The sequence below is a fragment of the Giraffa tippelskirchi genome, chromosome 2 (genome assembly GCF_054371585.1).
Source record: "Giraffa tippelskirchi isolate mGirTip1 chromosome 2, T2T-mGirTip1v1.2.pri, whole genome shotgun sequence".
Taxonomy (NCBI): domain Eukaryota; kingdom Metazoa; phylum Chordata; class Mammalia; order Artiodactyla; family Giraffidae; genus Giraffa; species Giraffa tippelskirchi.
In genome coordinates, this window is record NC_137276.1 from 135,949,271 (window position 1) to 135,964,646 (window position 15,376).

At 35.5% G+C, this 15,376-nt stretch overlaps 1 protein-coding gene across 1 annotated transcript in view; it reads left to right on the top strand.

The window, feature by feature from the left end:
• Window positions 1-11,421, top strand: part of LOC145522953 (uncharacterized) — a 252,008-nt gene extending 240,587 nt beyond the window's left edge. Inside the window, exon 4 of the mRNA XM_081532337.1 lies at window positions 7,924-11,421. Within this exon, the coding sequence (XP_081388463.1) occupies window positions 7,924-8,028 (105 nt within the window). The 3' untranslated portion in view covers window positions 8,029-11,421. The remainder of the gene's footprint in view (window positions 1-7,923) is intronic.
• Window positions 11,422-15,376: the final 3,955 nt, after the last annotated feature.

Here is a 15,376-nt window from a genome sequence, read left to right on the forward strand (position 1 = left end):
AGAAAAAAATATTTTATTCTGATCCATATTCCACTATTCCTATTGATTATGTCAGGGTCTTCTTACCTTAGGAATGCGCAAAAAGCATTTTATATAACACTTTTGTCTCTCTAGTCCCTTTGTCTTGATTTTTAAGAGTTTGTTTGAAAACTGAAAAACTGGGGTTCTTTTCCTTATCTCTACAGTATCAATTCTCTCCTCAACTCATTGCTTTTCTACATCAGATCAAACTTCAAGGAGCACAAGTTCCAGCTGACCCCACCCCATCTCAAAGCTCAGAACCTGTTATGGAATCTAGAGTCACAAAACACACCTCGGAGGACACTCAAGACAGTGGAGTACGGTTTATTACACCAACGGGTCCAAGGGGAATCAGTTCCCAACAAGGACCCTAATGTTTATGAAAGGCCCAGTTTTATAACCTCCACTTCGTGACTGACTACATGTTAACAACCTCTTTGTTGTATATGATTAAGTTTTACAACAAGTAGGTGCTAGGAGAACAAACAATTAAGATTAAAGGGGGAGGACAATGATTATATATCAAGGGGGGATGTCTCCACGGTTAATCTAACAGGGGCAGCCTTACCTCAACTACAATCTATGTTTGTCATCTGTAGAGAGGGAAGTCTGCAGGAGACCTGGTGTTCACTAGTAATGGTTTCCTTACTCTTGGGCAGGGTTCAGGCCCAGTTCACAGCCTGTCTTTAAGATGGATGACAGACTTCAAGATGGAATCTCTCCTGCTTTCCTCACACTGGCCCCGACAAACCTAATTGCCCTAAGCAAGGGATTAAATGTTTGTGCCCCTCCTTTTCCAAAATTCATATGTTGAAACCTTAATCTCAATGTGATTACATTTGAAGGTGGGCCTTTGGGAAGCAATCAGATCTTGAGATCTGATGAGATCTCATGAGAGGAATTAGTTTCTTCATAAGAATATGTCAGATAGCTAGCCGGGAAGTCTGAAGGAGCAGGTGGCAATCTGCAACCAGAAGGGACTTTTTACCAGAAACTGACCATGCAGGCATCATGACTGTGGATGCCCAAAAATGTGAGAAAAAAGTCTTTTTTTTTTTTCAATATGTATTTATTTTGTCATGCCATGTCTTGTTTAAAGTAAATGGGATCTTCAGTCTTTGTTGAGACATGCGATGTCTTTAGTTGCTTCAGTGGTTAAGACTCCACTCTCCCAATGTAGTGGGCTCATGGATCCTGGGAAAGGGAACTAGATCCCATAATGCCATATACCACAACTAAGAGTTTATATACCACAACTAAAAAATATCTTTTGAGAAACTAGCTAGTTTTTGATATATCATCATAGCCATCTTTTCAAACTAAGACTCTCTTTTACACTTCATAACAATGGAGCTTATTCTAGGTAGATTTTTTTCCTTCTTATTAGTTTTTTTTTAAATAAAAAATTGAGATAGAGAAAATAATAATTGAATATAACGGTCATTCATCTGAAATAAGTAGGCTGCCAGATATTTCTCCAGCAAAGATGGGTTTAATTGGGATTAGTAGAGAATTGCAATTCAAGTCTGCAACCAGGAGAAGCCACATGCAAGTTCCCTGACAGCAAGGGAAGGAGAATAGATTTTATACAGGGGGGAAGGAAGTTGGGAGGGTTATAGTAAACAGAGTCCATAACTTTTCATTAGCTGAATCCTTGCCAGGAAGGAAGAGAAGTCTCTTCTTACTGGACTGTGCTGTCATCACAGGGTTTGAGAGCTCCCCCTCTGGTCTTCCAAATCTATTTAGTTGAGGTTTCTGTTTTTGTTTTTTTAATTTGTTTTACACAGTATTGTTGGAGAAGGAAATGGCAACCCACTCCAGTATCCTTGCCTGAAGAATCCTATGGGCAGAGGAGCCTGGTGGGGCTACAGTCCATGGGGTCTCAAAGAGTCGGACACGACTGAATGATTGAGCTTGCACACACAGTATAATATAATAGTATAATATAATAATAATGTAATTGATGATAAAATGTTAAAATATTAATTCATTGAGTACCCACTATGTGCCTTCAGTATTTTCTGAGTAATTTACATGAATTAGAATTTATCACTACAAACATATGAGATAAGTATTGTCAATATTCTCATTTTAAAAATGATGAAACTTAAACAGAAAAGCTAATTAACTTGCCCAAGCTCACTCAGCTAACAACTGAAATAATAAGAATCTTATCTTGGTAGTCTGGCTCCACAGCCTGTGAATTGATTCATTAGGTTATGCTTCTTACATACTAATTATCCAGTCTCATACTATACCGTCAGATAGATGTGGGTTTCTGTTCCAATTTGATCACTTAAATAACTGTCATTTTGCAAGTTACTAATTGCCATCTGCTTCAGGTTTCTTATCTGTAAAATGGGAATAATATTAATACTTTCAGATACTTTAGTTAAATTCTCAAAGATAATTTATTCATTTATAGATGGAAGAGACCATTCATAGATTTGTAGTTGAGGTTAAAATAATATAGGTACATAAAGGGCTTAACCCAATGCCTAATTCATGATAAACTACCAAAAAATAATGATTATGAGATAAAATGAAATGTGAAGGTGCAGTGCTCATAATTTTATGTGTGGTAAATATAAAAAAATCATAAATTATGTAAAAATATATTTGTGTAATTCCTATTATACTATCGAGGTTTCACAGGTGGCTCAGTAGTAACGAATCCACCAACACTGCAGGAAATGCAGGTTTGATCTTCAGATCAGGAAAATTCCTGGAGGAGGAAATGACAACCCATTCCAGTATTCTTGCCTGAAAAATCTCACAGATAAAGGAACCTGGTGAGCTACAGTCCATGGGGTCACAAAGAATCAGACATGACTTAACTGCATATATACTACATGGCATGTATGTGTTACAAGTGAACTTTTCTTTACTGACCATTTTATATCCATGATACCTAGATAGCTAAGAATACGGCTTGACATACTTTGTTTTGCAAGTGAAATAAGGATACTATTGCAGAAAGACAGATGTTTAGCATTTACTAGTTGTATGATATTATTTGTATGATATTGAACAAATAATTAAACTCTCTGAGTTTTAATTTCCATTTCTGTGAATTGAAACATGTAAACTGTAGCTCTGGGTTATTTTGGCAATTTACTTTAAAGAAGAAATTCTAACCTAGTTCCAGGCACATAGTGGTGCTTCATAGAGAGTTTGTAGTTTCTGATACATATATATAGTCATTAACTATGCATATATCACTCATGTGTGTGTATTATTTATTTAAAATAGTAAGAATTGTGTGTGTGTGTGTGTGTGTCTGTGTGTGTATAATAGAGAAAAAGAAAGAGAGAGCATGATTCTTCTTTAAATTCACTGGGAGCCAATTCTTTGCAAATCTGATGAAAACAATGGAATTTCTCTCAAGGAAAGTATGCAAGTGCAACTGTTGTATGACTAATTTTTATTTTTGACAATTAAATCTACTTGGAAGACTCAATTAGCCTAGTTAGAGCCATGTTGTTCAGGTGCTGAGTCGTGTCCAACACTTTGTGACCCCATGAACTTCAGCATGCCAGGCTTCCCTGTCTTTCACTACTCCTGGAGTTTGCTCACACTCATGGCCATTGAGTCGGTGATGCCATCCATTCATCTTATCCTCTGTCGCCCCCTTGTCCTCCTGCCCTCAATCTTTCCCAGCGTCAGTATCTTTTCCAATGAGTCAGCTTTTTGCAACAGTTGGCCAAAGTATTGGAAATTCAGCTTCAGTAATAGTCCTTCTAGTGAATATTCTGGAGAAGGAAATGGCGACCCACTCCGGTATTCTTGCCTGGAGAATCCCAGGGACAGAGGAGCCTGGGGGGCTGCCGTCCATTGGGTCGCGCAGAGTCGGACACGACTGACGCGACTTAGCAGCAGCAGCAGCACCAGTGAAATATTCAGGGTTGATTTCTTTTAGGAAATCATTAGTTAGAGCCTGAACCTGAGTAAAAATAAAAATATGAAGCAATAAAAAACAAAAGCTATGTGACTGGCCCAAATGTTGTTAGGTTCAGAACGAATAACCCAATCATTTATTCTTTTTTAGTAGTTTTATTTTATTTGGAGTATAGTTGATTAATAATGTTATGGTATTTTCAGATGAACAGCAAAGAGATTCAGTTATACATATAAATGTAACTATTATTTTTTAGATTCTTTATCCATTTAGATTGTTACATAATATTGAGCAGAGCTTCCTTCTGCTGCTGCTGCTGCTGCTGCTAAGTTGCGTCAGTTGTGTCCCGACTCTGTGCGACCCCATAGACGGCAGCCCGCCAGGCTCCCCCGTCCCTGGGATTCTCCAGGCAAGAATACTGGAGTGGGTTGCCATTTCCTTCTTCAATGCATGAAAGTGAAAAGTGAAAATGAAGTCGCTCAGTCGTGTCCGACTCTTAGCGACCCCATGGACTGCAGCCTACCAGACTCCTCCGTTCATGGGATTTTCCAGGCAAGAGTACTGGAGTGGGTCGCCAGTGCCTTCTCCTGAGCTTCCTGAGCTATACTAATTAACTCATTTACAAAGCATCTATTTATGCTTGAATCCTGATTCTTAGCAGAATCTTTCAAATGTTTGCAATTTTATGATGATGACATTTTTTACTGATTTACCCCTGAAACTGTGGCTTGTATGCAGAGGAAAAGACAAAGGACTCCATCCTATTGCAGAAAAGTTTTCTGATGGAAATTTTCAGAACCCAGAATGGTTCTGCCTGAGGTCTGGGCAACCATTTAGTCAACCACTGGCCAATATATTGCCAGTTGCTGTAAACAGTTTCATATATGGGTCATTTCTTAGACACTTCTCTTCCAGTTTGAACCTCTCTGTCTGGAATCTGAGACGATTGAAGGTGTGGACCATCCCACCACTCATTCCCTCTCTAACGTTGCGTATGAGCAGGAAACCAGCTTGTGGAGTAAACAATTCAATGGTTGGGGAAATGGCCCACTGACAAAAAGTTCATGTCATGGTCAGGAACATTGAGAAATGTTGCTCAAAGTAGTGTTTTTTGTTTTTTTTTTTAAATAATACTGATTATTCTTTTCCATTTCGTTTCAGCTTTTATTAATTTTGGTCTAAATGTCCTCTTTTTAAAAAGATGTCTTTTTTAAATACCTACTTGAGAATTAACTCTAACTTAAACAGAATTCGAAAGATATGTCTCTACTGGCAAACTAAATTCTAGAAAAAGATGTAGATCTTAGAGTAATGGCTTTGAATTTTTAATAGTTTCTTCAAAGAGAAGATTTCTACAATATTCAGTTTTGGCATGCCACCAAGAATAAAGATGCTTCTTTCCTATAGCTATTGTTTGCAAAGTAGAGAGGGCATAAGCAACATTTTAAGAATTCACTGAAGCACAACTTCAAACAACATAACTAGTTGGGACCTGCTGGGAAATAAGGTCTCAGACAAATCAGCCTGGCGGGTGGCACTGAGGAGCCATATAGTTGTTTCCAAGTGTTACCTTCAGAGAGAATTCAAGGGGAAGAGGCAGAATCTCCAGCAAAAACACACTGAGGCAATAAGCCCAGGGACGGATGCTCTTCATGAGCACACAGAGGGTACAGAATTGTTGCTTCTACACAGAGATTTCTTTTTCAATAATAATTTTCCCCAACACACTCTGATACTTAGAGATCAGTATCACATACATGTGAACAGCACACACCACTTACACTTTACCACAGTTTGGAAAGAATGGTGGGAAAGGAGGGGCATTGCCTCAGGAATTATATGTGAAAACATCAGTCTGACAAGTGCAGTTGGGAATGTCACTCCTCAGGAAAGTTCATATTTGAAATCTGTTTAAAATACATCTACGGGCTTACCAGGTGGTACTAGTGGTAAAGAATCCACTTGCCAATGCAGGAGATGCAAGAGATGCGGGTTCGATCCCAGGGTTGGGAAGATCCCATGGAGGAGGGTAAGGCAACCCACTCCAGTATTCTTGCCAGAAGAATTCCATGGTCAGAAGAGCCTGATGGGCTGCAATCCCTAGGGACGCAGTCAGACAAAGCTGAAACAACCGAGCATGCAAATTTTTGAAAAGTCTTGTGAAAAGGGAGAAAGTTTTCTGTGGAACTTTATGTTAGGTAACTGGACTCTCAACCACAATTAAGATGCTGCAGAGCCTGAGCTTTTAGTCTTCATCAGAGTTTTATAATGGAACATTTTTCTGACTGAGACCTGAATATGACAGATGTCAAATAAAGCATCTGACTAGGTTGTTATATATTCCCAGATCACTGTCCTTGCTTCTCATCTCTCTTTTTTCCCCTTTTCCTCTGATTTTTTTTAATGTAAAACTTTGAATCTTTCCCCAGATCCTAGCAATCAAGTTGTAAAAAGAGAATATTTTTCAATAACTTGTCCAAATTGCTTTTCTTCCACTTCTCACATTTTTATTTATAAAACAAACAGCAAACAAGGCATTACATAACTTCTGCACAATGCCCGTTTCAGTATTTTAAGTCGACATCCCATATATCTTCTGGGTTAGCCCTACTATTCACTAAGTTTGTTAACACTTTGCTACGTTTCATCCTCTGTTATTTTGTGTGTGTTAATAATCTAACAGAAAAGGCCCCATAATTTCACTTACCATAGACTCATCAGGATGCAAAGATCACTTCAAAGATCTTCTCTTCTGATAAAATGTCCCTGATTACCTTTACTGTATATGATCTTACCGTATTTACTTACATAAACAAGCCATGTATCAATGAACCCTCTGCACTCTGTGAATCACCTCTTTCTTCCATGTCCCACTTAAAGACCAAAACATAAAATAGACAAAAGCAACTTTTCATTGAAAACTCAACTATATCTTTAAGATAAATCATGAAATGGGATAGAAATCGTTAGTTCTATTTTTAGAGTTTTGAAGAGCCTCCATAATGTCTTCCATAGTGGTTGTGCCAATTTACATTCCCAGCAACAGCGCATGAAGATACCTTTTTCTTCACATTCTTGCCATCATATGCTATTTCTTGTCCTTTTGGTAATAGCCATTCTGACACGTGTCAGGTGATAGCTCATTTGTGGTTTTGATTTCCATTTCCCTGATGATGTGTGATTTTGAGCATACTTTCACATGCCTAATCAGCCACCTTTATGTGTTCTTTGAAAAAGTGTCAGGTTTTCTTCTCAATTTTGATAACGTTTTTTTGCTGGTTTTGTTATTGAGCTTATGAGTTATTTACATATTTTTTATATTAACCTCTTTTCACATACATAATTTGTAAATATCTTCTCCCATTTAGTAGGTTGCCTTTTTATTTTCTTGATGACTTCTTTCTACAGGCAGAAACTTTTTATGTTTGATACAGTCTATTTGTTGTATTCTGCTTCTGTTGCCATTGCCTTTGGAGTCAATCCAAAAAACATTACCAAGAATGATGTCAAAGAGCCTATTGCCTATGTTTTCTACTAGAAGTTTTATGGTTTCTGGTATTATATCAGAGATATTGGTCTATAATTTTCTTTTTGGTGGTACTCTATTCTAGTCTTGATATCAGAGTAATGTTGGCCTTGTAAAATGAATTGAGAGTTCCTTCTTCAATTTTTTGGAGGAATTTGGAAAAGGTAGATATTAAATCTTTTTAGAATACTACATAGAATTGATAACTGTTTATAAGTGTTATGCTTAGCTTCATTTGTCATTGTCTTTTATAGGTGTTGTAGGTATATTATGGGTTTTTTGTGGGTATTTTTGTTTTATGGTTATCGTAGTGTTCCATATATACACAAATATACTTATATAGTTGCCTGTAAATGTAACAATATATTTTACATTAACAGCAAGTTAAGTTTAAATGCATTCTAAAACTCTGCATCTTACTCCACTCCCATGCTTTTGATGTCACATTTTATACCTTTATATTTTGTGTATCCTTTAGAGAAGGGAATGGCAACCCACTCCAGTATTCCTGCCTGGAGAATTTCATGGAGAGAAGGCTGGCAAGCTACAGTCCATGGGATCACAAAGAATCAGACATGACTGAGCGACCAACACACACTGTAAGTAATTGTTGCAGTTATAGTTATTTTTGCCAGTTTTATCTTTTAAAGTTCATGCTAACATTAAAAGTATGTGACTGGTCTACTTCCTTTACCATATATTTGACTTTTCCTGTGAAATTTTTACTTTTATTTTTGTTTTTTTTTATTACTCATTAGTGCCTTTCCTTTTCAGCTTAAAACATCCGTATGACATTTCCTGTAGGGCTGGTGAATGGTGTTTGACTTCTTTGCTTTTACTTGTCTGGAAAACTCTTTATTTCTCCTCAATTCTAAATGAAAACCTTGCTGAATAGGGTATCCTTGGATGGAAGTTTCTTTTTTTTTTTCCAGCACTTTGAATTTATCATGCCAGTCCCTTCTGACCTACAAAATTTCTGTTGAGAAATCTGCTGGTAGTTTTACCGGGGTTCCTGAGTAAATAACAAGTTGTTTTTTTCTTTCTGATATTAATATTATCTCCTCAATTTTTGGCATTTAAAATTTAATGTGTCTTGGTGTGGTTCTCTTTGGGTTTATCTTTTTTGGAACTCTCTGGCCTTCCTACATCCAGAGGTCTGCTTCCTTCTCCAGATTAGAGAAATTTTCAGTCACTATTTCTTTTTTTTTTTATCTTTTTATTTAGGTAATGTTGGTTCATAACATTACATAGATATCATGTGTGCAACATTACATTTCTACTTCTGTACACACTACAGTGTGCTCACTGCCAAAAATGCAATTACCATTCATCACCATATAATTGAACCCCTTTACCCATTTCACCCTTCCTCCGTAAGCCATTATTTCTTCACATAAGTTTTCTGCCCCTTTCTCTTACTTTTCTCCTTCTGAGACCCCTACAATGCAAATGATATTTTGCTATATGTTGTCCCATTTGTTCTTTAATCTGTCTTCACTTTTTAAAGTTCTTTCTTTTGCTGCTCTATTTGGGTGAATTTCATTGCCTGTGTTTTCCAGATCTCTGATCCATTCCTCCACTTTATCTAGTTTGCTGTTAAACCCCTCTAGTGTATTTTTCACTTCAGTTATTGTATGCTTCAACTGTGTGTCTTCTGTTTAGTACTTTCTTATATTTCCTCAACTTGTTGTAATTCCTTCTGTGTTTGTCTATTCTTTTTCTGAGTTTAATGAGCATCTTTATTACCATTTCTTTGAATTATAGGATATATTACTTATCTCTCATTCAGATTTCTTTTCTGAGCATTTTCTTGTGATTTGTTTGGAGCATTTTCCTCTGTTTCCCCATTTGGCTTGACTCTGTATTTCTATGCTAAATGAAACAGCTATCTCTTCCAGTTTAAAAGGAGTAGTCCTGTGTAGGCGATGATGCGTATTGTCTAACCACACTTTAGTTCTTGGTTGTCTCTCATCTGTGCCTCCAACTGGCCTGTTCAGCTGAGAAACTCATTGCCCCTTGACAGTGAGAGCCTGACACTCAACTGTTTGGGCTGTTTGCTTCTGCTGGCTTTGATGGGGGAACAAAGGGGACCAGAGTGCTTACACCCCACCTGTGGCATGGTCACAACAGCAGTGCAGAGGGGCACTAGCTAGCAGGCTAGAGTGAGAACGCAAAAATGGTATCTGTCAGAACTGGCAATAGTGAGGGAGAAGGAGAACTAAAAAATGGTGCCTAGTGGCTCAGACAGTAAAGAATCCACCTGTGATGCCTGAGACCTGGGTTCAATCCCTGGGTCAGGAAGATCCCCTGGAGGAGTGCATGGCAACCCACTCCATTATTCTTGCATGGAGAATCCCCATGGACAGAAGAACCCGATGGGCTAGAGTCCATAGGGTCTCAAAGTGTCGGACACGATTGAGTGACTAATCACACAACCAGGAACCTCAGCCCTGGAGAGAGTCCCAAAAGGTTTTTGACCCTCTGGCAGTTATTTTTGGTTTAACATAATCACACATGAAGCGTAGGCTTCCCAAGTATTGCTTTTGCATGGGTCCGGGGTGAGTGAGTCTGGGCGAGAACACTGTAAAAGCAGAATCTCCATTCCCTATAGCTCTGTGGTTCTCCTGGACATAACCCTTATTGGTTTTCAAAACTAGATGCTTTAGAGGCTCATTTCTCATGCAGATCTTAAGGATTGGTGTTCCTGATGTAGGGCACAAATCCCTTGCTCCTCAGGGAGAAGTTCTGTACTTGTGAGATTCCTCCCAATTGTGGATCACAATGTTGAGGGTGGGATTTGGGGGTGAAACTGCATCTCCGCCTCTCATACCTTGTCCATGTGGCCCTTTGGCCCTCTGTTTGGAGCAGCTGTTCAGCTGATTCTTGGGTTCTTCTGAGGGATTGTTCCATATGAAACTGTAGGCTTGTTGTGTCCATGAGAAGAGGTGTGTTTCAGCTCTTCCTAAGTCGCCATCTTGGACAACCTTCCCCAACATTATTTTTGTTTTTGTTTTTGATTAAAATATCTTCTCAAAGCATCTATGAGTTTCCTGATTGGGTTTCAGTTGACAGATCAACTGTGCAGTTCAGCCATAGAAGTCTTGGAAGAGTGACTCCTTCATTCACATTCTGGATGTGGGATATAAGTAAAAACAATCATTAGTTTTTAATGTCTCTTAATTAGGTAGACACTAAAAATCAGTAAACTAGTTCTCTTACTACATTGATTAATACTTTTAATTATTCCTAATTGCTTCTACCTTCATTGATGGATGGTAAGTCCTCAGATTGTTTTCTCAATAAAATTCATATTTGAAGGGAAATAATATCTCATTCCCAAATGTATGTTTATTTTACCTTGTTATATGAGTATGCCAATCAATAAATTAGCCATGTGATTCAGAAGTGTGTTTTAACAGTTGAACAGATGTGTCATCCAAATAAATGTAACCTCCAAGAGCAGCTTTTAAATCCTAAGGGAAAAATAATTCAAGTTAAATGTCAAGAAATTTATTTTAGTAGAAATTAATTTTACAACTGACTGGACTAATGAATTTACAATGAATAAAATGGTGACAGACATTTATACTTTTACTTAATTGTATATAGCCTAAAGCCAGTTCTACCCATTTGAAAGTGAGAATCAATGAATAGTTTACCAATCATATAATTCAGTTGCTCTAACCAGTATTCTTTTTAATGACATAGTCTGTAATAACAGTCTTGCCTTCAGAAATATTTTATGTTTTTTAATATTATCATACAGCAATTATCATAGAAGAGTTTATATTTTCACTGCAAGCCACTAAATAAAATGTCAAAGTATTAACTTTTTAATGTCAAGAAAAGTAAACATTTATTGAAATATTGATATACAATTTTGGTATTAATGTGCAAACATCCTATTTTTGCTATGCATATTGGAATTTAAAAGCCATTTTTATAAACGTATGGAGATCATAAAAAAAAAGAAAAATGGAAGCCCATAATCACTCTGTGAATCATTATCCTACTTTCCTCTCTTCTTCCTATTCTCATTCAAAAAATTATAATTTCTTTATATCAATTCATAGATATATCATTCTTCTCTGAGATTTTAGATACTGATGCTGTGACAGAACTCTGGGTGATTCTGCTACCATTTGAAAGAAGAATTGCTATTACAGTATTTTTAAAATTCATAAAGGACAGACATTTCTAATAGAACGAGTAATATGATGCAAAGAACTTAATGATTTGAGTACTTGTTTTCAAACAATTTATTTTCACTTTTCTCTATAACATCTATATCAAATTGATAGCCTTCATAAGTAAATACATGAAACTACTTGAATCCACTTGTAGCAAGATAATATTATGATACTTACAAATAAGTAAATAAAATTCTAACTAGTACCAGTATACATCTGACATCAAAATTAAAAATGACAATGTAATTTTTCAAATGCTTCTGAGCAACAAAAAAATTAGGCCATAAATCAATGCAAAAAAATTTGTATATTTTGGAGGAGAACATATCAGGTTGTTCACTTTCCTTTTTCACATTGTTTAAATTGTGTTTAATTAGAAAGATGAGGAAAAGCCTTGAAAGAGAAAAATAATTTTATTAAGACAAAACATGAAGTGATGGCTGATAGCTTGATATTTTTTTAAAGGAAAAGTAAAGAAAATAATTCCTAGCACAAAACTCAAAATAACAAAAATCATAATATGATTAATAAAATGAAAAAATAACATTGTGTGTTAATCCATAGCCTACAGTACAATAGTTGTATCAATAATAACACTGACTTACCAAGAAATGTTTCACATGTGTGTTTTCTGTACGTGTTTACAACCTAAATGCATTCCATTCAAATGCGTCACTCAGCACTAGAATGGAGTGATTACTACTGTGGAGACTGCTGGTCTGAGCAAAATTCTGGCTCTAAACCTTAATCAGTCTCTAAATATGTTGCTTTAACTTGTATATGCTTCCTTTTATAATACCTAAAATGTGGATTAAAATTAACCTCATGGAATTAACATGAGAGTAAAGCAGTCTATACATCCAAAGTTCTTAAGCTTATGCCCAACATAAAATAATTATAGTACATTTTTTTGTCATCATTCATATGAATAACCTCATTTAATTATCACCATAACACCTATGAAGTAGGTACAAGTAAACATGTAAGAGAACAATTATATTTGCCAAGTTACCCAGAGTTCAAGTGAAGAACCTAATTTGAACCCTCTTTGGTCTAACTTGAAAAACCATGAAGTTGCCTGATACAAGCTATTGTTTCACAGTTAGCATAGCTATTGAATAATAATATGCATATACACATATATAAATGGATAAAAAAATTCAATTAATATGTCTACATGATATAAAATATTGATCACGGAACATTTATTTATTTTACATATGGATATCCAGTTGTTTCAGCACCACTCTTACAAAAAACCTTCCTATTATCATTGGATTTCCTTTTCAATGTTACTAAAAATGAATTGGCTTTGTGTATGTATGGGTAAATCTGGACTCCTCATTCTGTTTTAGTAATATGTGTACCTATAATTCAATCAGTACTGCACTGTCTTGTTTATTTTACTTTAATAATAAGTGTTTTAAAATAAGTATAGTTCACAAACAGCTTGTCTCTTCAAAAAGATTTTGGCCATTCTAATTTCTTTGTTTTTCCATGTAACTTTTAGATCCAGCTTATTAACTTCTATAAAACACCTTGCTGGAATTTTGATTGTGTTAACAATGAATCCATACATAAAACTTGGAAAAATTGATGAACGTTTTGTGTTTTTAAATTTATGAACACAATATACCTGTTTGTTTATGTCTAATTTATTTCAACAATCTTTGAGGTATTCTAAATACAAATCTTGCATATATTTGATTAGATTTGAACCTAAATATTTCAGGATAGTTGGCACTATTATAATGGTATATGTATAATTTTAATTCAAACGTCATATTCTCATTGCTAATATGTAGAAATACAGTGGATTTTTAATATATAAACTTTGCTATGTCAGCATGCTAACCAGAATTACTAGATCTAGTAGTTTTTATTTTTTAACCTTTGGTACTTTCAATGTAGTCAGATATATTTTGAGCAAATACACACAATTTTGCCTCTTTCATTTCAATCTGTTTATATGACCGTTGGGGTTTTGTTTGTTTTGTTTTACATTATTGCAATAGCTAAGATATATTTCAGTTTAGTAAATTTCTATTGACCTTTCTTTAGACTGTATCCTCAGTTGTATTTGTTTTTTAAATAACCTTCTGCAAGGATTCTTTATATTTTAAATAATTTACATGTCCTAGTTACCCATTAATAATAAATATAATAAATAAAAATAATAAATAATAAATATAGGCACACATAGGTAGGTACACACACACACACGTGTGTGTGTGCATGTGTGTGTACTGGCAGAAAGCACAAAAATCTGGGTCAGAAACAAAGATGGTTTATTATTCACAGCAAAGGCAGCAGTCAGAGCATCTCAAGAATGCTCCCTGAACCCCCGGATCCCACAAGGTGACCTGATGAGGGCATATGTATAATGCTACATTATAGGAGAAAAACTCTGAAGTTAAGAGTGATCTTATTTTTTTTCTGGAACTTACGTAAATTCTCTCAAAGGAGATTACATAGAAAACTGTAACTTTACAGCATTGGAATATCACTGGAATGGGAGATATTCTGAAACTTTACTATGAATGTCTTATACCAGTGCTGTCCACAAAGGTGGATGATTAAGCTAGGGGGAAAAAAATCAGTTGTCTTCTAATTAATTCTGCATCATTTTCTGATAGTTTACATTTTATAGACTATGAATTAACATTCCTTCTAGAGTTAATGGCAAGAATTAAATGAAAAAATCTTGGAGAAACATTCTTTTAAAGTTATGACACATAAAATTTCAGAGAATTTTCTTGAAATACTAAATGTAACTTTCCGGATCTGTAATGTACTTAGAATTTCTAGTTCTTTATTGTTTAAATTCCATGAAGTCCTGTAGTAAACGGTCAGCTTCACTCAACTAGATAGTGAAAGTTGTGGCAATATTGAGTATGGATTTTTCAGGGACAAGATGCTAATACATCATAACATCAAGGATTTAAAGAATACATACACACATATGTGTATGTAAAAGACAAATTGTCCTATAAACTTTATATACTGTTAAGAATGAATAAAGAAATTTAATTAAAATAAAGTGCTATATTTTGCTTGTGAGTACATATACACTGGTGCTGAAAGTCAAAGTTCCTATGATGTTTTCTTGGGATGTAATTCTACAATATGTACTATTGAGATCCTTAAAATCTTTACAATCATTGGCCTATGAATTCCACTTTTATTAATCTGAACAAATAAAAAAATTAAAATCAAAAGACAATGCACACTGGAAGATGTGCACTTCAGCATTATAATATTGTAAACTATGTTAAGGGGCTTCCCTGGTGGTTCAGCAATATAGAATCTGTCTGCCAGTGGAGATGATACAGGTTCAATGTCTAGGTCAGGAAGATCCCCTAGAGAAGGAAATGTCAACCCACTTTGGTATTATTGTCTGGGAAATCCCATGGGTGGAGGAGACTGGCAGGCTCCAGTCCATGGGGTCGCAAACATTTGGACATAACTCAGCAACTAAACAACAGAACTATGTTAAAATTGAAATTTCAGTCAGGACATACATATAAAGGCATCTGATTTTCCAAATATAAATGATTACAGTCACATTTGTTCCTCTAATTATTTTGACTATTTATAATAGCTGATTTGAAGTCAAGTAAACTCATAATAGCAACAACATATAAGAATCCAATTCTATTAACTGTTTTTTTCCTCCTTTGTAAATGTGTCACATTATTCTTTTTTTTAGTCTAGTAATTTTTTGCTCGTGATTGGACACTG